General features: G+C 44.2%; 1 protein-coding gene across 2 annotated transcripts in view; it reads right to left on the bottom strand.

Moving 5' to 3' along the window:
* Window positions 1-25,727, bottom strand: part of GOLIM4 (golgi integral membrane protein 4) — a 28,576-nt gene extending 2,849 nt beyond the window's left edge. The window contains exons 1-14 of one of the 2 annotated variants that reach the window (XM_088171045.1): window positions 25,470-25,727; window positions 13,586-13,660; window positions 12,335-12,384; window positions 11,547-11,600; window positions 10,922-11,072; window positions 9,657-9,739; window positions 9,020-9,103; window positions 6,352-6,531; window positions 5,193-5,516; window positions 3,781-4,007; window positions 3,278-3,357; window positions 2,578-2,690; window positions 1,314-1,481; window positions 835-903 (exon numbers count right to left, since the gene is read on the bottom strand). In XM_088171045.1, the coding sequence (XP_088027171.1) occupies window positions 835-903; window positions 1,314-1,481; window positions 2,578-2,690; window positions 3,278-3,357; window positions 3,781-4,007; window positions 5,193-5,516; window positions 6,352-6,531; window positions 9,020-9,103; window positions 9,657-9,739; window positions 10,922-11,072; window positions 11,547-11,600; window positions 12,335-12,384; window positions 13,586-13,660; window positions 25,470-25,656 (1,845 nt within the window). In that variant the 5' untranslated portion in view covers window positions 25,657-25,727. The remainder of the gene's footprint in view (window positions 1-834; window positions 904-1,313; window positions 1,482-2,577; window positions 2,691-3,277; window positions 3,358-3,780; window positions 4,008-5,192; window positions 5,517-6,351; window positions 6,532-9,019; window positions 9,104-9,656; window positions 9,740-10,921; window positions 11,073-11,546; window positions 11,601-12,334; window positions 12,385-13,585; window positions 13,661-25,469) is intronic. The other variant, XM_088171046.1, reaches the window with a different exon arrangement.
* Between the last annotated feature and the right edge of the window lie 639 nt (window positions 25,728-26,366).

Here is a 26,366-nt window from a genome sequence, read left to right as displayed (position 1 = left end):
CCCTGCTCCCTCTTCCCTACTTCCAGGTCAGCACAGTGGGCACATCCTTTAGGAGATGTGTATAAATTGCTTCCTGTAAGCCAAGGAGCAGCTGCCAAAGGTCAGCTCTGCCCAATTCCCAGTGCTCTGCTTAGATGTGAGCAGCAGCATTTTGCACTGGTGAATGCTAAGTGCAACCCAGATAATCCAAAGTGCTCCCCATGAGGGAGTGACAGCAGCCAATTTCAGGGCTTCTTTTTGAAAGGGATTTTGTGGGAAGCAGAAATAGGAATTAATCAGGTACTACTGAGGGGCTGTGGGGTGGCTCAGGGTGGTGCCTGCACAATGAGCATGACATGAAGGAAAAAGTCCCTTCCCTGCCTCTCTCCTCCAGCTCCACGTGCTGTCAGCTTCCTGAGCAACTCCATGAACTGCAGCTTGGATTGCTCAGGAGGAGCACAGATAAATCAAAGTCAGAGCTAAAGAGTAAGTAAGTGGCCAAGGAAGCAGTTTGCTCAGAACTGCAGTGTGTGATTAGAGATTAATGAGGTTTTCTGTGACCTTGAGGTTTCCAGGAAATTTTCCTTGTGTTGTGAAAGGCTTAATCTTTTCAATTATTGCACAATTAATGCTGTGTGGCATGGAAGAGTAATGGATTGCAGCACAGGAGCATGAGTAACCCTGAGTGTATCCAGAAGGGGACAGCAGAGTAATGGCAAAGACTTCCCAGGTTTGCTAAAGTCAGACAAAGTGATTTGGGTTCATCCTGCAGTTCTAGAAGACACCAAGGTTAGGTGTTAATGCAGTTGTGCTCTGCTGCCTGAGCCTACACCTGCCTTGGGTCTGTGTTCTTACCTCCTCTTCTCCCTCCTCCTGGTATTGTTCATCCACATTATCCTCCTGCTGGTCAGGATTTCCTGCCATCTGCACAAAGATCACATAAAAATTCAGTTCTATGAGCTTGCCTAATAACCAGAGGGCTGAAGATTAAAGCTTCTTGTTCTGGAACTAAAGCTCTCTGTAAGGCTAAAGTAACAATAATGGCAGGAGAAGTTTTAGTGCATTCATTAGCAGTGGTGAGAGCCCAGCTCTGTGATTTAAAATTGCCCTCAATTAAAAAATAGCAGGATGAATATAAGAAAAATCACTTCACAGAATAAAGCAAGACTTTCCATACTAAGCAGGAAGACAATGGAATATTCACTCCATTGAAGACCAATGCCATAAAAATTCAGACTCTCTGCCTGGAGGAGTTTACAGCTCCAACACAGCTGAAATGTGCAGCTTTAACCTCCTGAAGGAGCCCTAGAGGTGCCTCTTTTGCCTTTACCCACCACCAAGTGCTCCTCCATTCCTGGATGTCCTTGTTTCTGACCCGTTTCCTTGTGCTTTTCATTTTCATCAGGCAGGTTTTCTTCTCTCTCTTGCTCAGCTTCTTCAAATTCATCTTCTCCCTGATTATTGGGGTCATCAGCAGGATTCACATCTTCCATGGCTGCCTTCTGTAATTTACAGGAATGAGTGTTAAATACTTCTAGCTCATGGTCCAGCTGCATTTCCCTTGAAAGAACAGCAGCAGGGGCTGTCAGAGGCAGCTCCATGTCCACTGGCACCAGCTGGAATCTCTGCAGGATCAGGGCTCACTGAGGTACCCCAGCATGAGCAGGGACAGAGGTGCAGGTACCTGTCTGCTGAAGCTCACACAAAATCTGAGCACTTCTGGGCCAGAGGCTACTGAACAAGCTGTGTTTACTGACTAGCTGCCAGTGCCTGATAAGGCCATGTGAGCAAAGATAAGAGTTTAATGCTCACAGCTCCACACAGAGCTGATGGCATCATTCAGTATCAGCCTGTCCTGCTCTGTTGACCTTGGCTATGTCTACAAGAAAACAGAACACTTTTCACCTTTGCCATGCAGAAAAGGAGCATTTTCTGCTTATCATTCAATAAAAGCAGTTTTATATCGTTATAGACAACAAATTAAAGATCCATTAGAAATATTCTCCATACATCTTAATTTGCTGAATGGGAGGCAAGGAAGGAAGATGCACTTGATGTTGACAGCAGCAGGTAAGCTGGAGTTTGGCAGAAGGCATGGGGGGATTGTCCTGCCCCAGATCTCTGTGCAGTCGATATCAGGGCTCAGTTCAGTGCAGACCTACATCCTCTTTCAGGACCTCACACCTCTGCACTGACTCCAGCTGGTTACACTGGCTTTTGAGCTGGCCTTTAATTAATGACAGCATGAAAAATACCATCCCCTCTCATTTTGACTGGGCACTGCTGGTATTTTTTGAAGCCAAATGTACCTGTTCAAGTCCCAGCTAAAACCAAGTCCTTTATTCCACCAAAAGCACAGATCAAAGGAACGTGGAAATAAACACCTTGCTTCCAACAAGGAAGCTTTTTCCTTTTATTTCTTCCCAAATGAGCAAGGACACCTTTAAATGGATTTTAGACGTTGCTTTCAACTGCCAAGCCTGTCTCCCTAGCAGACCTCTGCTTCTCTCATTTCTAGAGGTGCAATTATGTCAGACAAGACCTGTGGGTTCTCACTTCAGTAACACTGCAACTCGCAGCATCTCAATTCATACTTACTGATTCATCAGCCTGCTGATTTTCTGCCTGATGTTCTGCTTCTTGCTGTTCATTTGCATTATTCTGATCATCATCTTCACCTTCATCCTGGTGCTGGTTGTCATGTTCATAAGCTGAGGAATTTTTGAGGGGATTATTGTTTTACAGCAGTTTTTAGTTATCCTTTTAAGAGTCTCCCACAGACAAGGTTCCACATGTGCTTTTAGCAGTGGGAAGCCTCTACATAAACAGATAATGGTCACATAATTGATTTACTCCTAATAGGAAATAGAAATTAAAAGACCAGGCCAGGCTGGATGGGGCTTGAACAACCTGGGCTAGTAGAAGCTGTCCCTGTCCATAGCAGGGGTGTGGAATGAGACGGGTGCCTTCCAACCCAAACAATTCCATGATTCTGTAATTTAAAGAGATCAAACAAACCCCTAGACAGAGCCAGGAACATAACCAAGCTCCTCAGAGCCTGGTAATAACAGCTCAATCAAAAGGACACTTCTCCTTTCAGGAATGTGGATATGATCTTCAGTAATCCCTCTATTTCAATCAGTCAGTTCAGCCATGGTTATTTGAGCTTCTGGTTTTAAATTGCAAGTTTATGTTTCACTTGAATCCAATCTGGATATGAAATGAATATTAAAGTCTCCCATGCAAGGCAGTACACAAGGAGCCTGTGAGCATGGCAGGGACAGAAATTCTCTCTTACCTCCTTCCTCTTCCTGAATACCTTGCTCTTCCTCCCCTTGTACAATGTCCTGGTCCATGTTATCATAATGAGCCTGTTGGCTGAGAACATTAAAAGCCAAGCATCATTTCAGTTTCAAAAGTGTGTTTTCTGCTTTAATAAACAAACCCCCCACCTGCAGCTCTGCCTCTCTCAGCAGCTGCCAGAGCAGGCCCCAGTTTCATGCTCTATTATCTCATATTTTCTCACATCACCTTTCCTGAGAAATGCTTGATAGAACAGAGACACTTGTGCTGCTACATTGACTTTGTGTTGTGTGTCTCTGTATGAGGAGTCTGCAGTCCTGAAGGATATGGGCCAGGCAAAGAGTAAAGTCAGGACTCTGAATTTCAGGGAACAAACCTCCAGCTCTTCAAGGAATTAGCCAACAGGACCCCCTGGAAATCTGCCCTCGGGGACAAGGGAGCAGAACAAAGCTGACAACACAAAACAGAGCACGACAAACTCATGAGGAAGAGTTGAACCTGAGGCGGTTTTTGTAGAGTTTCTCCCCTTGCTCTGCCTGTCTCTGCAGCTGGAGCTCTCTCTCCTGGAGCTGCTGCTGCCTCAGGAGCTGTCCTTGCAGCCTCTGCTGGTGCAGGGATTCCTGCTGCTGCTGGAGCTTCTTGGCCTCCTCTGCTCTCTGGGCTCCAAGGTGCTGCTGCTCCAGCTGCTGCTCGTAAGCTGCTTTCTGTCTCTCTGTTGGCATTACCTGTCACAGAAACGTGTTAGTCACACATTAATCATCGTCTCAGGGATCAGAAACAAGCAAGGAGAAACCTGCCCAGAGGGAAAAACAAGCTCCATGCAATTACAGCGAAGTTACTTTTAAGTTTTTGTGTCCCTGCTTGAAGTTAAAACATTTTTTGGACACAGACTGGAAGTGTTGGGGTGTTTGTGGAGTACACAGGGAAGAAAGAGGAGATTCTGGGCTAAGGAAAGCCATGCTTTTCCTATAGATAATAATAAAACCTCCCAACATATTACACACCAAAAGGAGGTTTTGATGACTGGTAAGACAGCAAAAGTTTCCATTGATTTAAGTGGTACTCTCAGGGGGAGTTGCTTTCAGCCTTAAGTGAGACACTGCACATCTTTTTATACTCAGCAATAACTCCAGTTTCACAGCTTAACCCATTGCTGCTGTTCTGACCCTCTGCACTCCTCTGCTCTTCTGCAACAGCTCCTCATTACACCAGAGTGACACAATTAATCTGCCAGGACAGAAAGTGTTTACAGAGCCTAAAGTGAGACCAGTGAAATATATTTCCACTGCAGATCCAATCGAAGATGCAAATCCAGGATTTGCTGGTTTTATTTAGAGCTGCACACTGATTTCTCCTGGCTATTTTAGTCATGTTTGTCTGGCAGTTAAAATTCCCTGTCAAACAACAGTGAGCACTGAGCTGGCAATGTGTTTGCAGAAGGCAGGTACCTCTGACAAGGAAACACTCTGCAATTTGCTGAGATGCATCAAGTTACCAAAGCAGAGCAGTTCTCCATCCCAGCCTCCCTCTCACCTGCTGAGTTCTTCATCAGCTACCACGGGCCTCAGGTTTGAAGTGGGAGACAGGATTCAGTCTGCTGCTCTTTTTTTTCTTTTCCATCTGCTGCTTTTTATCAGCAGAATTAATGTTCATTAAGATCTGGCCAGCACTGCAGTACAAGTGTGCTCAAGTTGAGCCTGAATCCTATTGCATCCAAGTGCTCTGAATCCCTAATTTTCTATAAATATGACAGTAATTTTATCTAAAACACAGTGAGTGCTCTGAATCCCAAACTCCCTATAAAAACTTTATTTTGCTTAGATATAGGTGACTGCAATACAAGGCCAGCAGTGATAAGAGAAGCCTCCATTCACACAGCAGATTGAATCAATTAGAAAAGAGCTCCCTACCTCTGACTGCAGGTGATCACCCAACATGTTGGTTTCTTCTTCCTTCTGTTCCTGCTTTTTCCATTCGTGCTCTTCTGGGACTTGGTCCTGTTCCTCCTCCAGGTGCTCAGGCTGCCCTGCCTGCTCCATTTCTTCCTCTTCGAGTTCCTTTTTGCGTTCTTCTTCCATCTGCTCTGCCCGTTGCTCCTCATCCTCTCCAGCTTCTTGCTGCTGCTGGATGTTCAGCTCCTTGGCATCCTCATGAGCCCTTCCCTGCACATGGAAAGGCTCAGCCCTGTCCTGTTCCTGGCTATTTGTTTCTTCTCTCTCCCTTGGCTTCTCATTCTGCAAAACAGACACAGGATTATGTGTGTACAACACATTTATGGGTTTCAGTTTCGACAGAGCCAAGGACAGACTTGGATCCTTTATGCCAGCCTGGAGCTGTTGTCAGGAGGGCCAAATGCCTGGTTTGGAATGAGCTCCTCCTGCCAAATGGGGTCATTACCTGGTTTGTGGCTGCACAGCTACACAAGGTGTTGTACAGCTCCACCATTGAGTAACTTAAGCCTCATTTTAGCTGAAGTGGAATAAAAACTCTTACAATTCTACAAAGCCAGCTTTGTGTTTTAGAGACACAGTTTAGTGCTGGCTTTGGCAGACCTGGGTTCACAGCTGGACTCAAAGATCTTAAAGTTCCTTTCCACCCTAACTGATTCCATGATTTTTATTTCTTGTCAGTTCTGCTGGCCAAAAATTCTTATAAAGCAAAATCACAACGGGTTTAACTTCTAGATTACACGTTTTCTGCTTGGACCTTGATGTGCCAATTTTAAATCCACTGATTTCAATGTGCCACTGGAACTTTATAAAATAAAAATTTCTTCAGAACTTCTAAAAACTTTCTGTAACACTTGAGATAGCTAAAATTTTAGATTTCTTATTTTAAAAAATTATATTTGGAGCAACTTCTTAAAACAGCTGGCATAAATACACTTAAAACTGGCCTGGTCATGTGAGAAAAGATCATCGTGAATAGATTCTTACTCAACAATTAAACCACTCCTCAGCGTTTTCCTGCAGAACTGACAAAGGTGCACAGTCAAACACACACTCCTAAGAGACATTCAGCACGTTTTGCTGGATCAGAACCATTCCAGGGATGTCTGAAGCCTTTTACCTGCTCCTGCTGCTGCTGCTGCTGCTCAGCCCCAGCTCCGTGGAGCTCCGGGGTGTGGCTGTTGGGGGATGGGCCCCGCACCTCGGGCTGCTCATTCCCTCCTTCCACCTTCTCTGTATCTTGGAAACTTGGGATTTTCTTGAGTGTGTCCTTCAGCTGTTTGTATTCCTCCACCTGAGTCTAAAGCCAACACGTTAATTACAGTGTGTCCAGATTAATTTATTAAATGTAGTCACCTTGGAGTGAAGTTGCTGGCAAGGGCACGTGGTAGAAAACTTGATATTCCAGGGAAGGGAGCTTTTAAAATATAAATTTTTCCTCCAAACATTAGATGACACTGATCCATCAGGATCTTTTCAAAGTGCACATGCATACAAAGTGTATTAAAAACATCTCTGTGGGACAAAGAGGAGGAGTTGTTTTATTCATGCCAAGCAGAAGTGTCAGAAGGGGATGATGCAGCTTTCCTGGCAGACTGAAGCGAGGGAAGTCGAGAGCACCACAACTTCTCCTTTGCTGGTAGAAAGAAGTGCAGTTCTTTCAGAAGTAGAAGTTTTAAAGTACATCTACACGACGTGAAAATGCCAAGTCCTCAACATTTAGACAGGTGTTAGACAAGACAACAGCCAACATACGGAACTGAGGCAAAGAAAGTCACAGTGGTGAAGAGTAAGGGGAAAAACAGAAGGAAAAAAAAAGAAAAGAAGTAGAAGGAAAATGTAAATTTCTAAAGGCTTCCTGAAATGCAACAGTAAAATGTTGGAATTTGATTTGCTGATTATCTTTGGACAGGATCAGGAAGCTTTAAAAGAAAATCCAGCAGGGTTGGTACCCCAATCCCTGGCTCTGCAGCAGCAGATTTCCAATTCAAGTGGATTTTTTGGGGTGGGCAGGGAGTATAAAAGCTGACCAGCTGCATACACAACAGGTGCCACACCTGAGAGTTTCCCTGCTGCTCTCCAGGGCAGGTGTGGGTGTGTTTAAGAACCTCCACAAGCCTATGGACCCCTAAAACAGAACAGCCTAAAGGGAAAGCAGAGTGCACAGTGATTACTCGTGGCAGTCCAGGGGGAAGCCTCTGCTCCCTGATTAACTGCTGGAGAGGACAAACCTCAGAGCAAAAAACTGGCAGAAAACAGAGTTTATTAAAATATATAATTAATCTGCCTGGCTGGGAAAAAGCACAAAGACTAAAATGCTTTAAAAATTCAGGTTAGTGCAGTATTGACTACTGGTGTTCAATGCCTAGAATACACCTAGAAATAGAGGGATCACTTATGGAGCTGGGAAAGAATCCCTTGGGGACTTTCTGCAGCTGGTTTGCAGGAGAAACTACACCTAAGTGTGAAATGCCCTCTGTTCTCAAGGCATGTGCAAGACCCTTCTCTGGAGGGTCCCCACAGGACAAATGGCACACCCTGCCTGCAGACAGAGAGCCTTTGTGTGACACAGGCTTCCTAATTAAAGAACTGAATCAAAGCCAGGAGTGTGGGGAGCTTCCCTTTGGGTTTGGTGAACCTTAAATCAGCCCCTCCACGTGGCCTTGTGGAATTTCAGATGTTATCAGCACATACCACACAGTCAACTGCAGCCAGTGGGAGAAGAGCTCAAAATTAGCTGCCAGTGTGGTTTAGTACTGCAGATTATGATTCTTCAGATATTCAGTCTATGAGGGACCTTCCTGATCTTATCCTATTTTTTGAATATCGACACATATTGACAGACACAACAAGCAGAACTGAGGAAAAAAATAAAAAAAAGATTCATTGCTTTTCATGCTGCTAACGATTTTGTGGACTGTGAAAATGCCTAAATGAAGAGAATCAGTCAGGAATAAAAATAACTTCACACTGCCTCATTGCCTTTCCCTCTGATCTTTCACCAAAAGTCTTCCTCTGCTCCAACATCACTCCCACTTTCAGATTCCCCGTGGTCTCCACAGCTTGAACTGGCACAGCTGACTGAACCTGCAACAGTTTGTGCTTCATGGATAGTTCACTTGAAAATGGCATTTAAGAAACTTAATGCTGCTGCCTCTTCTAAGAAATAATTTGAGTTCCACCTGGAGTTTACATGCCTCCATACACATCTCCATCTTTGTTCTGCTGCTGCTCACTGATCTGTATTGCCCAGAGCAGCTGTGGCTGCCCCAGGACCCCTGCAAGTGTCCAGGGCCACGCTGGATGGGGCTTGGAGCAGCCTGGGACAGTGGAAGGTGTCCCTAACCATGGCAGGGGGTGGCACTGGATGAGCTTTTTCCAAACCACTCTGGGATTCCATGAAATCCTCACCACCTTTCCAGTCACACACAAGAAGAGGTTTTAGACCAGCATCCAGGTCTAAGAGATAAATGTGAAGGTCAGAGTGCAGGATGCTCACAGCAGTTCCATCAGAGAGGACAGAGACAGAAAGGCACTGGCAGCTCCCAGGGAAGCAGAGTCTTTTCCCAGAACACATGCACTGCTGGGCTGGCCCCCAGCCTGCTCTGCTCCCTGAGCCCCGGGAGCTGCTGCTGCAGCCTCTCAGGAGCAGCCCCTCCGTGCCATGCACTTGTGGCACCCCCATGCCAAAGGCACATGCAGCACCCTGCAGCCAGCCGGGCCACGAGAGACTGGGGAGACAGAGATTTGGGGAGCTGAGAGCCGGCAGGAGCTGCCTTCCTTCTGACCTGAGCAGCAGCTAGTGCACTCTTGTGGTCTTCCAATGTCACCACAAGCTCGTTGTGCTGGGACAGTAAGTCCTTATGCTGTTGCTACACAAAAAAGAAGAACACCACATGTTTCACATAAAGTTCATTCTAAAGATCAGTTAGGGAGGCTGGGGGTGTTTGAACTAGGAAGATAATTCAATTTATTTTGAAAAGGAAATCCTTAGCTGGAATGACAGCACTTATTTATTTCACATGGAATGCATATTAAACAGGCAGAGGAAGCAAGCACACCAGGGAAGGCAATTTGGAGGCCAGGATTTGTGTAACCAAAATAAAATTAAAAGTAGGAGTAGATGCTGATGAACATTTAAAAAAAAACAGAGCTGGAAATCATCAGGCACTGAGTTTTGCCAAAACCCAATTTTAAACTTGTAAAACCAAATTCTGATTTCTATTCTAAATACTTTTTTTTTTTTTAATAGGCATATACCTGAAGTGCAGGTGGCCAGAGACAAATTCCAGTTTAGTCTATTCTTCTCCTTTTTCCCACATAACAGAAACTACTAGTTTACAGCACTGCTTGCTTTGGGCTTGGGAAAACTTGGGAAAATTCTTTCCTAATGATCTTGAAAGTTCTCCTCAGAGCAAAGCCTACCTTGACATCCTGGAGCTGGGTGTGAATGTCCTGGTGAGCTTTTCTCAGCTGCCTGTTCTCCTCCCGTAAGTTATACAGGGATTCTGTTGCAAAGAAATGAGAAGAAATACAGAGTTTAAACCTGGCTGGATTTATAACACCAGGCTAAGCACCAAAATTAAAACTATAACACAATCTGCATAAAATCCCACAGGAGTGCTATAGTAAAAATTAGGTAGAATAATTGTAAGGTTTGTTTTTCTTACCTTTCTCCCCAGCCCCATTAAAAGCTTTCCATTTTCAAGCAGAAAATAATAACATTTGGTGAAATTTTCTATCAGTGCACCCAACCTGCACCTGGAATTCTGCATCACTGCTCCTGCTGAGTGCTGCAGATGGCAAAATTCCCTATGGAAATCTGAATCCTGGAAAGGCAGAGAGGAAGGCACCCTCCTCTCTTTCCCCACATCACATCTGATGAGTGAGAATTTTCTGTCACAGGACCCAGCTATCGCTTTGGAAAGGATGCCCAGATGGCTCCAAAAGCTTCTGGGACCAGGGACAGAGGCTTCTATTCCCACTTTCCACATGATATTGATGTGGAGCTAAGAAACAACCTCTGCCTGCAGTACACACAAAGCTGCAAACAGCTCCAGAACCAACCCCTGTGCTAGGGACAGGTGGCAGAGAAGGCTCTGATGGACACAGCCCCATCCTTTTGCTCTTGGAACTGTGTAATGAAGATGGAAGAGGCCTGAAAACTGCCCAGGATCTCAAACAGGAAACTGGATGCCAAGAGTAAAAACTGAATTCATCACCTAAGTGTACAGGTGCAACGTGCTCCAGAGGAGCTGGTACAGAGAGGGAAAAAGGAGGTATAAAATGTAAATAAAGCCACTTCAGAAAGAGGCACAATTACATCTCTGCTAGCAGTGGCAAATATTCTTAGATTGTCTTTCAGTTACAAAAAAGAAGAGGCAAACCTTTTTTTTTCCAGGGTTATATCAGTCTTAGAATTACAAATTAAAGACTGATTCAACAACCTCTGACACTCAACAGGCTTTTAAGTGGATTTTTTGCTATTTCTGTAACCCAGACAGAAACACAGAGCACATATGAACAGATTTCAGAGAGAGGCCTCAGAAAATCATCAATAAATGTAACTTGTCAGAAGATGCATGAAGGACCTGTGAGTGAGAACAGAGGAAATGCCTCTCTCACACCACACAAAACACAATGCCAAACACCCAGTTTAATGTGGGCAGCCAGACAGAGGTTAAATTTACCCTTCAGCTTGGAGATCTCCTGCTCCTTTTCCTGCTGCAGCTGTAGGTATCTCTCCTTGTGATCACTGAATGTCCTGCTAAACTCTTCTCCCTGTTTTCGGTGATCTTCCTCAAGGTCAGCGTGCTGCTTCTTCAGCTCCTCGTGTTGACTCTGCAAATACCAAGTTGGGACACTGGAACAGCTCTGTATCTGCAGATCTGGCTAATATTGTCTTTGGCAATTTTGTTTGATGAATAGGAAGCATTCATAACAGGAAGGTTATTATTCAAAGCATGCACATTGCAGCTCCTTCCAAGCACAAAATGATCTCTGTGATGAGCAGGCTCCTGTTCCAGGGCTGTGTCACCTCACCCCAGAGCTGCACTGTCCCCTGGGAGCTGCTGAATGTGCCTCAGAAAATCCCTACGTGCCAAACTACATGGGGGCTGATAAGTCAGCATTCCCTACAATTAATTGAATCTGATAAGATTAAATTACCCACTAGAAACCCTGACTAGGAAAAACTGCAGAAAACCATCTTTTAAAAGTCAGAGGAAGGCACTGTCCACCCCCTGACACCCTGCAGTGATGGCAGCAGCCAGCCAGGCCATGTGTCCCCAGTGCTCTGCTGTCCCAGTCACCCACCTTCAGCATCTGGTGCTGCACGCTCAGAGCGCTGTATCTGCTGTTGGAGTCTTGCTGGAAAACAAAAGCATTGGTGTGAAACCCCCTGACACTGCCCCGAGCCCTGCACAGCAATTTTGGGAGTCACAGCCAAGGGATGCAGCTCCCCAGGACACAAACCCAGCTGTCCCCTGGCTCTGGAGCACAGCAAGCTCCCACACTCTGCACCTACTGCAGCAACAACTGATTTTAACTCCTGCTCCTCAGCTCCCAAACTGCTCCCCAGTTTCAACATAAAATAGCCATAAAATCCTAATTTACTTGCTTTATAAAGAGTTCTCTACAGGTCTCTGGGTCCTCTGCCAGATAGAGCTTTCCTTCTGGCACTTGGTATATAAAACAAAGTTTCTTGATGTTTTTATGCTTTCCAGTTCAAAGCCCATGTGTTAGAAAGCTGTCACTGTTCTTTTCCCTGGGGGCTAAGCTACAAAAAGATTTCTAACACCTTCTTTTTCTACTTTCCCCTTAAATAAAACAACATTACATTTGAACTACCATAATATAAACAGGGGATTATTTTCTAAATTAATTTTCTGGAGAGGTATTAGCATCTCCCACTATAGCTCAAATAATTAGGAATTGGAGAGCACTTATGAATGCAGAGTAGAACTGGGATAAGTGAGAGCTCTTTCAATTAGTATTTTGCAAGATCTCTTCCTTTGAACAGTCATAATTGCAAAGTATTTCCTTTTCCTTGCAACTCAAATAGCATCAGCTATTAAAAACTTGTACTAGGAATGATGACTTACCCTTCCTTTATTTAGTGTTTCCTGTGCTTCTAGTTTATAAACAAGAAAATCTGCAACATAAAAGGGAAAGTACTGATGAAAAAAAAACCATCAGGAAGATGAGAATCTGTGCTTGAATAACTTGACTGTTGAATACACAAATTCTCTTTAAGAGCTGAACATTCATGCAAGAAAGCATTTTCAAAGGATCTTAAAAAAAAAAAAGAAAGGAAAACAATCTATGGAGAATTGGACAAAATGTGCAAATTTTAAAATGCACAAACTTTAAAAAGTTTCATAAAATATTTTCACTTAAAGGTTTCACACTACAGTGAGAGATGCAGAGTTCAGGCTCAAATCTACAGATGGGTAATTAAATCTGATAAATGAACTCTCTCAGCAGAAGCCCAAGAGCATCATTCAAAAGGAAAGGGGCGTTTATAAATCGTGTATCCTTGGAAATAATAAAACATTTCCTCGTTTATTTCTCAACCTCTCTTTGCAGGGTTTGAAACCCCTCGGGTAGCAGCAGGACCATTCTACACTAGATGGCACCAGAAACCCACTGAGACCTGCACGGGGAGAATCATTTCAGCTTGTCAGCTTTGCTAAAGGCATATTTTAACTCAGCAGCTGACTCCTCAGTTTAAGAAAGAACAGAGGCTCTACCCTGAAAATTGCAGAGAATTTAGAGGCTGAGGAAACTCAGAGGATTGAATCCTGCTGAACTTCCTCAGAGGGCACACAGAGGTGTAAGAAATACAATTAGTGTTTGCCTCACACACACACCTAGAATTTAGTTTTAATCAAGAAAAGGTGTATAAGCATGTGCTCACCCTACAGCACATGTAAAAGTACTGATTTCCAAGTTTAATTTCCAGTTGATGGAATGCAGGAAAAGATGCCATGGTTTTGGTACAAGTTTTGAATTTTTGGCATGCCAGGACAGGATTTAAAGTGCCCATACCCCACATACATGTTGGGTTTGTTACATACCTGGATATAAGCATATTCTCTGTGTATATTACTTCATATTGCAGTCATCTAAATAGTGTTAAAAAGATGATTGCTTTTAAAAACATCTGATTAAAAAAGATTAAATAGAAAAGAACTACTAGAAAGAGCAGCACAGCTCTACCAGGTGGATTCTAATATATTCCTAATATATATTGCTTATATATTACCCACGTCATTTAAAATTGAAGAATAACCACTTGAAATTACTCTCTATTCTAATCAAGTTAAATGTCAAAGTGAAAAGTACATTTTTACCTTCTTTTGCTTTCTTATGTTCTAGCCTTTCCTTCTGCAATGACTTTTCTAATCTTGACCGGTGCTCATACACAACTGAAAAGGAAAATTTTGTACACAACTCATTTACAAAGTAACATACACAAACCTCACTATCCACCCCAACACACCCAGGGAATGTTGGCACAGAATGCACCAGGAAAATACAAGTGGAATGAGGTCATGGGATAAAGGGCTGTTTGTAACTCTTGTGGCAGTAACTTTTTCCCTTTTTGCATCCTTTATGGATCCCAAATCCTGGCTTGTTTGCATTGCCAAACACAGAATGTGATAACCAGGTGAGGGAATGGTTTGTGGAGGCAGAAAGCTGCGGTGGAGCTACCAAACCCTCTTTGCTTCTCAGGAATGCAGGGACGTTTTCCACGTTTCCACCCTCCCCTGCCTTGTTTGCACAGAGACAAGGAAATAAGAGAGGACAGCCCTACTGCCAGAGAATTCCTGGCAGCACACGAAGTGTGCCAGGGAGGGAAGGGAGATGCCCGAGGGCAGGACAGCTCAGGGAGGTGCAGCAGGGCACTGCTGCTCCAGCTGGGCAACAGAGAACCTGGGAACACCCTAAATTCTTCCAGGAACTGGGAACACAGGATTCCTCTGCACTGTCTCCCAGCAAAAAATGACTCCCAAACACTGTCCAAGCTGCCTACGATTGCTTTGCAGACACCATCCCAAAATGGGGTTTACATTTATGACTTTCTTGTATCCAGGTGTGTACCCAGCCAGCCCCATTTGGCTGCCAGTAAAGCAGGATTTCATCCAGCCCGTGCTTTGGACATGGAGTTTGGGATGTGGCACATCAGTCCCTATTTACCCTTTCCTCACCTCTCATCTGAAACAGCCAAGTTTGCAGCTAAGATATCAATTAAAACTCATGGGAATGTACAATTATACGTGTTTAACCTCAGTTTAACACAAGTATCTTTCACTGTCCAAATTACAGTTTGAATTCTTCTAATGAGTTACTAATTTTTATTAAAACAATGAGTGATATTTCCATCAAAACCAGGAAAGTCATTTTCTGAGAATAAACCATTGGTGAATGCAAGCCTTCAACAAGAAGCATCAAATAAAGATTTGCATCTTGGCAGCCACAGAAAACTTCTCTTGCACCTTAAAACATGTTCTTAATTCCACCAAGGTGCATTCTGCAGCCTTATCTACAAGTGTTTATGTTTTAGCTCTGAAGTTGGATTGCTAATCAATCCCTGGCTCCTATCTCCACTTTGCTATTTATCTGCTAAAGTCAAGGGCATCAGTCAAGATGAGCCAATGTATCAACACCCTCTGGAAGAAAACAAGCAGACAATGAATATTGAAAAAATCACCAGCAGGCTTGGAGAAGAGAAAAACAAAAGGCAACAATACACAGCACTACAGCAACGGTTTTATTCAGGCCCTGAAGGTGGTGAATGCTGAATTATTGTGCAAAAGGAACAGTGGTTGCAGCACAGCAGCTCAGGAGAGCAAAGAAAATCCATAATGGGCTTCCCCTCCCATGCAATCAGGGTGGAAAAGGGTTCCTGGCAAACACACCAAACCACAAATGCATTTGGAGGGAACATTTTCCATTCCACTTCTCCATCTGCAAGTGCACCTTCCACAGCTCCTCCCCGTGCTTTAACCAGCGTGGGGGGAACTCTGCACAGCAAACCCACCACAGGGGCAGGGGCAAAAGGGGCAGGGGGAGGCAGGATTTGGGGTTTAGGGACCTCTCAGACAATCCCTGCCAAGCTCCGGGTTTCACCCTGCACTTGCAGGGTCTGAACACGGCAGTGCATCCTCCCCTCCACCTGCTGAGTGCTAATCCTTGAAACACTGGGACAAAGCAGAAGTCCTAAAACAGCTCCTCAGTTTCTTTTTCCTCAGGAGGAAAAACCTCCTCCCTCACCTCTGCCCTTTGAGCCCAGTTTCTGCTTGGCCTACCACCTTTCTCTCTGATGAAAGTCCAGAAAGTGCAATGTACTGAAGGTGTTGATTAAAAATAATTATTAACAAAGCACAGCTCTTTGGGGAGTAGGTTGCAGGTCAGATTTTATAAATACATATTGGAGATTATCTCCCATAAATCTGAATTATTTCTACCAGTTAGGAATTTTAGGAAGAGCCCAGACAAAGGGCTTGTTACTACAGCAGGAATTTCTCCTTCTTCACTGCCAGCCTGCACATAAGATGTCTGAGCAAGAATCTGAAAGAAATAAACACACTGAAAAACAGGTTTTATAGAAAATCCACCCCAGTAGGGAGTGGAACCTATATAAGGAATCTGACAAAATCCCACTGCTGGGATGCACAAATCATTTTTCCTAGGGTAAGCTTTTAATTTTGCACTGATCTTTGCACAAAAAATTGAACTTTATTTCTACATTGTATTTAATAGAATGGTAAAAAAAGGGGGGGGGGGGGAATGTTGCTATTTAATGGCTAATAGGCATTATTCCAAAAGTGGAATTACTGCAGGTGTCAGCTTATTTCTTGAAATTACCTATAGAATGTAACCTACACAAATGAACAAAGACCCACAAACCCAGAGAGCCCAGAAACTCAACTGGTAACCTCACAAATGAATAAAGGACCTTTCACCTTCAACAAGGAAACACTGAAATCCCTGGAACTCCTCTCAATAAAATCAAGTCCTCAAGATTTTCCCCATGAAGAAAAAGAAGGGAGGTGTGAAATGCCCAGCGTGTTCCCACATTGCACCACTTCCACCAGTGCTGAACGTTAATTACAACACAGGAGTCAGGGAGGTGATGAAATGGAGATTATTTAACATTCAAGGTTCCTTCTCTTATCTTTGCCTCTCTAAGCAATAAAGCTATTATTAAGCAAAATAAGCCATTATTGTACATTTACAAGAAAGCATTTCCTAGTTTACATTATCAGCAATTTCGTGCCTGTGTTACTTCAGCTATTTGGTCTGTCAGAAGGATGATCCAGTGCCCCAGCTCCCTGGAAAATTAAGATTACATTGGGATTTAAACATACATGATACAATAAATTTTACTAATTTCAACATGACTGCTTTTTACACAATTCTGAAATCTTTCTCTGAGCTTACAGTAATACCTTTCATTTAAAACCAGCAGATTTCAGTAGTCTTGGCAACACTCAGTGTTGTTTTCCCTCACACTGTGGCAGAGTTGAAGTGAACCAGCAGCATGGGGTAACCCACACTGGCACCTCTCTAGTGACACTGTGAAGGTCTGCACAACACAAACTTCCTATAAAAATAGTTAATTCCCCATTCCTGTCCCTGCAAATAGAACCATTTAAAATGTGAAGCCATGGAAAAAGCTTTCCTGCTGAGAGTAAAGCACTTCCATGAGTCAAAGAGGAATCCCTTCAACATGGAGTGTAGGGTAAATTCTCTAATCCAACTACAATAATTAAAATTTTGACCTCAGATGACATTTCATGACTCCTCTGACACATTCCATGCTGGGAGGAGATATTATTATTGTAACAAGACCTGCTCCCCAAGCTTCCAGCCCTGTATTTAAACCAGTGAATCTGCTTTCAAACAAGATCCACTGATTTCACTACTGATAATCTTATCAGCAACAGATTATCAAACTGCAGCAGCAGGATTCCCCACCATGGTACAAACCATGCTGGCCTCAGCATCACAGTGTGAGCTCCATCTATTTCAGACACCCAACTGAGGGTTTAGCAATAAATGGATATTCCAGTGACACTGCAAATATCTTGGAAAAAATGGAAGTATTCTCACAATAAAGACTAGGAAATCTCTGTTTTAAGTACAGAGCAAGAAAACAACATTACAAAAAACATCTACTTATCACAGAGTGGTTTGGCTTGGAAAAGACCTTAAAGCTCAGCTTGTTTCACCCCTCTGCCATGGGCAGGGACACCTTCACTTCCACTAGAGCAGGTTGCCCCAAACCACAATATTTACAATATATTGAACAAAATATCGAAGCCATTTAATAATTTATGTCCTTGAAGTTTTCTGGTTTGAATTTCCACAAAAAGGGCAGAAATAGAAGCCAAGGTCAGGTGAAACTGATTGTGTGTGAGGCTTCACTGTGGAACATCCAGGCAGGGATGGACTGCTCTCATTCTGCTCTCTGCAAAGCACAGCTGGCACTGCGTGGACTATGAGAATTACTTTTACTTCCAAACAAACTCCTACACTTTGCAGTTTACTCACATGATCAAGTAATGGTTTTGTCTAATTACAACCAGTCATGTCAAATCCTCCTGGAAAACCACACCATGCATTGGCAGTTGTGCTTAAAAATGATCACTGCTATGACTGAATTCCTTAATCATTTATTTTGCTCAGAGTAGAAATAATTTGAAAAGTTTGTATTTAATATCTGGATCTTTACATTCAGGTGGGGTTTTTTTTTAAGAGAACACATAATGTGCTTTCAGAGATCCTGCAACAAAAATGAGCTATCAATTAAAATAAACCTGTTCCTCTGAATTACTCAGTATTCCAGGAAGAAGTTCAAACTAAAAAGTTCCAGTAAGCAGTTCTAGTTTTGCCTTCACTGCAGTTCTGAAAAATGAGAAATTCTGGAGAATTTGGCACATTAATGCACTTTACCCCAGAAACACACACTTGTATTTCTAAGAGATCATTGTGGCCTCTATTCAATTTTAAGGATGACAGGAAAATTAATTTCTAAACTGGAGCAAACATCTACATTTAATAGAATCCTTTTACTGCACCCAGTCTCACATTCTGCCTTTCTCAGAAGTTAATAACACCTCCAGGAAACAACAGATTTAAGATAAGTTGGGACAGAAGGAAGGATTTATCATGTTCCAGGAGTAAACTATAATAGCTGCTGCTAAATATAAGTTGGAGAAGGGGTATTAAATGTGATTAAATATTTAATCCCTCACAGATAGAATTCAGAGCTGACTTTTATCAGGAAGGAGATCATGTTTTCCAGAAATGATTTCCAGTACTCCACAAAAGGTTTCTTCCAAACCTTAGTACCATGGGTGGGATCAGCATCCCACCTGGCATTGCTGTTTTCTATACACCAGTAGATGATAAAGAGATTTTTTGCTTTTTTTGAGTGAAGATAAATGCAAATAGTGCAAAGAAAACCTGTGTAGTGATTTTAGACTAAAATTAGCAGAAAAACACATAAACATTGATAAAAGCTGCAGAGACAACAGTTTTCTTCTCACATCACCTCTGAATCTCTGGGTTTGCTCAATCCTCAGCTCCAGGAAAGAGGGGCCTGTTCTTTCTCTCAAAAAGTGTTTTACACTTTTTTCAATTTTATGGAGGTCTAGGGATTGCATTTACACGGTGTCAGGATGAATATAAATATCTATATTCAGAAATTAGTAAAAAACACAGCTTGGAAAAAAATGCCCAACCTATAGATGCACAAACTGCATCCAGAAATCAAGAGTATGTGATTGATTTTTTGACTGGAAATGGCTTTGTTGAGTGTGGTGGTGTGGAAAGCAGCAGGCTCCTTACTCTGCCCTCCAGGAGCTCAGGCAGCCCATACCTCTCTCATCATCTCTGGAATTAAGCCCTGGAAATGACTGCCAAACTGTGGGATCTGAGTCACCCCAGGAAAATAAGATAGCAGGCTAATTTCAGATACCTTAGGGGAGGGGGGAAACATAGAGGACGAGTGGAACAATTGCAGTTGCTTTTATTGATTAATTAAAAATACATAGTAGAACATTTCAAGAGGTTTGGGTACATGACCACAAAAAGATCAGAAATGCATTCAGCTCCCAAGACCATTCCTTAAACAAGGACAGCATCTGAACAGCTTGAATTCCTCAAGTGCTCACCCCAGGCTCTGACATGACTAGAAATTCATGCCCCTGAATCCTGAAAATCCCAAAAAAATCACCCAACGAAGGATTCAGCTTTAATTACTTGCCCTCTAGAGCTCATTTTTTTTCCAGTAATCTGATTTATTTAGCTTTCATTACCACCAAACCTCAAAGCAGCACCTGACTTTCAGCAGGGCAGATTAAATGACTTTTTCCCTGCAAGGATCCCATTCCAAAAGGAGCAAAGTGAACTCTGTTAGCCACAAATTGCTGGCAATATCCTCACCAGCACATCAGAGATGCTATAATGGGCACTCAAATCTCTGGCAGGGTGGAAGCCTTACTCATAAGGTGCCCCACCCAAAGTCACAGGCTGACAAGCAAACAGCCAGCCCAGTGAAACAATGTGCTTGGAACGTCATTTTTAAGGCTTAGGAATTCAGTGAGGCAGGAATATGTGGCAGGGGATGACTGTCCAAGAAGCCAGAATGCAAACTCACCACCATGAACCCATCCTGCCTCCCTCCTGCTGTCCCAGCTCTGAAGTGTCCACTCAGCTCCATCACTGACAAGCTTTAGGAGGCTTAAATCATCATCAGTAACAAATATTTGCATCTATTTTGCATCACTTTGGCCTTGTGTCAAACTGGGGAGGGGGAACAAACCCACCCCATTACCTCATTCTGCTCAATATTCCTTCAGACTGCCCCGAGATCCTCAGTCCAGCTGGGTGCAGAGGGAATGCTGCAGCACTGGGAGAAATTTATCCTGGAACTGCTATGCCCACGAGGAAAGGGCACTTGGGCATGGATCACAACAATGAAAAAATATAAATATGAGCACGTGCTCAATTTATCTTTCAAGTCAGAATTCAGCTGCTGGGCATGGAAATTCTGCTATGGACCTGGAAACAAATTTCCCTGAGTTAACTGCTCTGAACAGAGCTCCAGCTCCTTTTCTGTACTTGGGTTATGAGAAAAAGCTGGATAATTCCTGATAACCCAAAATCGTGAGGTTGAGCTGCAAAACAGACACATATCTACTTAGTTTATACATACTTACAGTACATGCAAATGCATATTTATATATAAATATACATTACACCACATAACTCTTCCATACTAAAATTCTGCACAATTTCAAGCATTTCATGGGTTTTAAGTATTTAGAACATTAAATACCCATTGAAAATGTGAATGGAGGTGCAACAGCCAGGTGCTCAGAGGAGGCTACAAACCAAAGCTTTCCAGTTCAGGAAGCCAGGTAGCAGGATTTGGGATGCTGCACTTGCCACTTCAAGGGAAGTACACACAGAACAAATCTCTCCTCCAACAATGCTACCATGGATCTCTGAGGCAGCAACACAACACTATCAAAGTGCTGCAGTGTTATGTGCAACCTGAAAGTCACAGGAATGAGGGGAATTCAGGATTCTGTTATTAGGAAGAACAACTAAACACACAGGAGCTGCAGCAGATGCAGCTCTACTTGTCTGAGGCACGTGAAAAAGAAGCCATTAAAAGCAGTGCTGCTTCTTCCCAGCTCTGCCAACTCAAGGTACAAGTTTAAGGCACTGTAAAAGAGAGTTGTAATAGCAAAGTACACCCAGAATGGTGTGATTTCAGCAGCTTTGGCATCTGTGCACTTTGCATATAGGTATGATAAATATTAACCACTAAAGTGACACAGAACTGTGTTCTAGATCAGTGCATTGTGCAATTCCACACACATAAAGTTACCATAGATCTGACCAGCTCCCAGCAGGCCACCCCCTCAGCGAGCCTTGATTTAGGACAATTGGCACAACAGGCACAGAGGAATCTGCATTTGCTCTACAAGTGGTGCTTCCTAGCACTGGATCAGAAAGCTCTGAGGAAATCCACACCTTGTCCACAGTAGGGAAAACTCTCAAGTCCAGAGTCCTTGCTGGGCTTGCTGCCAAGATCACAGGACAGTCTCAGGCCACACAGAGATTGCACAAAGCCATCAGACACGTTAAGACTCACAGGAAGAGCAGAAAAAATCCAGGTAGTAAGAGGCACTAACTGCAGCTTGTTATTAGGATTAGGGATTAAAAGAGATTAAACAGATTAAAATAGTACACGAGGGGTTACTTAACACCCAGAGGATGAGAAGAGAGAAGCTACAAGGGCTAAGAAGACGTTTGTAGATACTTTCAATCCTGCAGCAGTCACAGATACAACCAGGCTCACCTGCAGCTCTCAGTGTGGTTCTTTTCTAGCAACTGAAGCCTGTTCCTGCATGGCCAATAGCTCAAGACTTAGTTTGACAGTTTCAAAGAAGGCAAAGAGCATCAAGTTTTGCTTTTATCACTTTAAGAAATACTAAGTAAGATTATCTCCATGTTTCAAATGTATATAGTGCTCAAAGAATGAGACTTGAATATAATCAGCTTACTGGGAAGATCAGCTTCTCTATGAAAGACCTCAGAGATAACAATGACTTGAGGTTTTCTCAGCAGTCAAAAATTTTTGTGTCATCTCTAAATTTTGCCCCTGGTATTCCCTTTGTGGATTACAAAAGCAGCCCTACTTTCTCCATGCCCAGAAGAACTTTGTTAGAGAAAAATGCCAAAGTTTGATATTCTTCTACAAAATCCTCTCCAATCTCATCCTCTAAAGAGGCTGACTTTAAGAGCCCAGCCTTTCTAACCCAGTTATTGTGTTTCCCAGGTCTGCCATCCTTCCCTTTGTACCCTGGGCTTATTCCAAGGGGCACAAACACTTCTCAGCAGAGTGGCTGAAGCTGTGAACACGAGGGAGAGCTCCAAAAGCATGGCCACGTGCAGCTCTCTTCAGATCAGGTGTTTAATGATTCTGAGATTCTTCCTGCACCATGCCCCAGTGATCTGGGCTATTTCCACATGTACTCCTATTTCCACATGTATTCCCAGGAGACTGAGCCTCCTTCATGTGTTGCTATGCATGAGCAAAATAAGGCAATGAAAAAGAAAAAAATCTAAGACAGCTGGCTTTTCATGGAAAAACAGAAAGAACAGCTCATTCGGGCATGAAGAACTGGCAAGTACCAAAAAGAAGGTTGTTACTACCTACATGGATGAAAAAAACCCCATAAAAACATGAAAAATAGTAGAGGGGACAGCAGGGAGTGAAAGGAGCTGCACTCTGAGCTGCAGCTGAGGATCTTGATTCAGATTTTGGGCAGACCAAAGGCATACAGGTCCTAAACTGCCACTGTGTCCATAAACTCAGGAGTGCCCATAAACCTCAGGCATTTCACAAATGGACTCAAGTTGCACTCCCAAGCCCCTCTGTGTGCAATCAGGCAAGCAACTGCCTTTGTAGGCTCCAGCAGTCACAACAAAACCCTGTAAGAGTCAGACAACAGATGATACTTCACTGTCCTCCAAGAGATTCACTCCAGTCAGACTTCCAGGGGCACAGCCAGCCTGCCACAATACAGCCTCAGCATTCTCAAAAACACCACTTTCAGAAGTTCCCTTTTATTCTTGTAGTTTACATTTAAACCTGTAAAAGCCTTCTGATGAAATGGTTGTTCAGGAAATGTAAGTCCAGGGTATCCTGTTCTGCCCAGCTTTAAAGTCTTATTCAATCACCCAGGAGAGCTGTGAACACCAAGAAATCAATCCTTGTTGCTGCAGCACTCTTCTTTAACTTTCCCCTTTAACTGGTTTCTTTTAAAAAGATTTCATAGTGCTTCCATCATATTTCAGGCCCTCAAGTTATCTCTAGACCAGGATCTATAGAGAAACTGGTTATGCCACATGGGAAAGATAAGTTGCATTACTTTAACAACACAATACTTTAATTTTATTGTTCTCATATAGCAATAAACTCAAAGAATAATCTCTGGACAGCCAAGAGATGTAGATCAGATATTCACAGAGTTTGTTTTTTTTTTCTGGCAACAGGAACATTGTTGATTTAAAATCCAGGTCATTTAAAATCAAAAAAAGTTCAAAGTGCAGTCAGATACTGCACCTGCAAACTGGATTTGCTGTCAGCATTTTATGTTGTTTCCAAGTCTCTGCTTAAAGAAAACTCCTTCCTGTTTTTCCATAAGAAAGAGTTAAATAGGACAGGTTCAGGAATGGGTTTGGTGGTGGATATCAGACTCAGCTTGTGTCCCTCTAGGTGAGCTGGGTTTAGACACAGGCTCTGAATTCCCTGTGTTCTCCTTATTAACAAACTCCTACTGCAAAAACCCAGGTGATTGTGCAGGGGAGGCCATTGCAGAAAGGCAGGGAAGAAAAGTTTATTTCCCAGATCCTCTGGGGTCCTCAGGAATAACTTCCCTTTACTTTAGTGGGACATTAGGCAGCTAGGGGCTGCTGCTGCATTTAGTATTTCTCTGGGCTCTCACTCTCTTTTAGGTGTAACAGCTGCTTCCAGAACACAGGAAAATTTAAAGGACTGTTTTTTATTGTTACATTTTACTTTTCCTTCTATTCTGTGACTTAATTGCCAGTGATTATTTTTTTAAACAGGGTTTACTTCTACTGTACTTGCCATAGATAAATTCTCCTGCTTAATGGGCTTGATACACTGGCATGGATCCCAGAACCATGTGAGCTTATTGCATGGATCATCAAATTTATTAATGTTATCAGATCCTAGCCCATATTTCACATTTCTCATTGATGCACTCAAACAAGCAAGAGAATTACAGAAAACGCAGCTCCCACAATTGCCTGCTGCTTCCATGAACATGCTGGGATAGATGATGGCTACTCAAAATCATGCTTCAAGCATGGAAAGTTCAAACCAACATTCTAGACTTCACATACCTGATCCAGAGAATCTCTCCTCTGTGTCAGGATAAAGTTAGTTGCACACTCCTCTTTGGCAAAGCCGGAGCAACAGAAAAAGCCAACTTGTCAAATTTGAGCCTGAGAACAAGATGTTCCTGTGTCCTGTGTTGGCAGATGCACAGCCTAGCAAGAGTAGCCCTTTAGCCATCTGCCACACACTCCCTTCCCAGCCAAACATTTACACCTTTTCTGTGACTAAAATGAAGGTTTTTGGCAAAGAGCTCCCTGGTATTACCTGGAAACGGTGTGAAATTGAAATACTAAGTAAGGATGGTGTCAGCTGGTGACTAAACACATTGAAGGAAGGAATCACTGTAAGGATCTAACAGCATAAACCCAACTCTGTGCTCTCTGCACACAAACTGTGTGCTGCCAGGCATGCTTTGATGGATGCTTCCACAGGGAAAAGGATGCCTGAGGATTACTCTGAAGTTTAGTGCTGCTACAGCAGATTCCTCTGATTCTTCTTTCAAGCTATTTTGAGAAAGAAAACTTGACTTGGCTCTGGGCTTTGCCTGTGCTGACCTGATAACCTCACATTTAACAATTAGAGAGGTGCTGAGGTCTTTCACTTCCCAGGCCACTGATGTCTCAGGTACATCCCTGCTGCTTTGCTTCTGATTTTCTTGACATGCAGATGTCAGACGGGTGCAACTTTTCCTCTTCAACTACAGGACACCCACATTTGCTGCATCCTTAAACCAAGATACACAAGGATCTGTATTGATGTGGCACCTTTAAGCCAAGAAATTCAAAGTTATTCCAAAAGCAATAGAACAGTCTTACTCAAATAACTTACTTGAACTTTACTTTTAAATCACCCTTTAAAACCACTTTATTAGAATACTCTCCTCCTGGAGCTATTTAAGGTTTATGCTGCCCAGGAGCTGCAGATGGATGCTCAACATAAAACCCTGCAGGACAACAGAGAAGCCCACAAAAATCCCAGACTGGACACGGTCTGCAGTGCACGCCTGCCTTTCCCATTTATGCCAGGAATTGCCAAGTGATGTGCAGTCCTTTGGGAATAGGAGTCACTACAGGATGTGAGGGCAGGAGAGCTCTCTAGGAATGCAGGACAAAAACCTCACCCTGAACTCGGCGGGGCTGGGATCCCAGCGCGGGGGGACCCCAAAACCCCACAGGCTGGAGGAGAAGGGGGAGAACTTTGATAGAGGTTGGACAACCGGAGGAGGAGGAGGGTGTTCTGCAAGCCTTGGGGAAGGGCAGCAGAGGCTCCTGCCGAGGGAGTACCTTGTAACTGAGCCGAGAGCGACTCCTGATGCTGCTGGTACTTGAGCGCCGTGGCCTCAGCCTTCCTCAGCTGGCCCTGCAGCTCGTAGTAGAGCATCGCCCCGTACAGGAACCCGAACACCACGGTCAGCAGCAGCAGCGTCTGGAAAATCCGCTTCTGTTTCCGGGAGCACATCCCGTTGCCCATGTCCCCGGCGGGGTCCCGAGGGCCCCCGCCCGTCACGGCTCAGCAGCGGGCTGGAGGCGGCGGCATCGGAGGCCCCGGGAGGAGCAGGAGCAGGAGGAGGAGGAGGAGGAAGGGAAGGAGGAGCGGTGGAGGCGGGGCTGGGCCAGCGTTTCAGCCCCTGGGCACGGCCGCGGCGCCCGGGGCGGTCTCAGCGGTGCGGGCAGCAGCGGGGCTCATACCGGGGATGCTCCGTGTCCCTGTGGCCCGGGGAGAGCTGCAGGGCCGGAGCTGCGGGGAACAAAGGCAGGTCCCGGCCCCGAACTGACGTGTCCCCGCTCGGCCGCGGCTCCCCCGCCGTGGGATCCCCGAAGGAAGTCCCGCTCCGGGCGCGGCCTCATTGGGTCGGGCCGCGGGGCTCTGCCCTCCCTCCGGAGCGCATTGGGTGCCCGCCGCGTCCGTCCGCAGCGGGCCGCGCTTCCCGCCCGCCCCTCAGCCTCCAGCTGCGGCCCCGCAGCCCCTGAGCCCCGCATTGAGCCCCGCATCCTCTGAGCCCCGCATCCCAGCATCCCCATAGCCCCTGAGCCCCGCATCCTCTGAGCCCCGCAGCTCCGCATCCCCATAGCCCCTGAGCCCCGCAGCCCCTGAGCCCCGCAGCCCCTGAGCCCCGCATCGAGCCCCGCGTCCTCTGAGCCCCGCATCCCCTGAGCTCCGCATCCCCTGAGTTCTGCATC

Source organism: Sturnus vulgaris, chromosome 10 (genome assembly GCF_052056855.1).
Source record: "Sturnus vulgaris isolate bStuVul1 chromosome 10, bStuVul1.hap1, whole genome shotgun sequence".
Taxonomy (NCBI): domain Eukaryota; kingdom Metazoa; phylum Chordata; class Aves; order Passeriformes; family Sturnidae; genus Sturnus; species Sturnus vulgaris.
The sequence above is the reverse complement of the archived record's forward strand: the minus strand, read 5'-3'. Positions and strand labels throughout refer to the sequence as shown.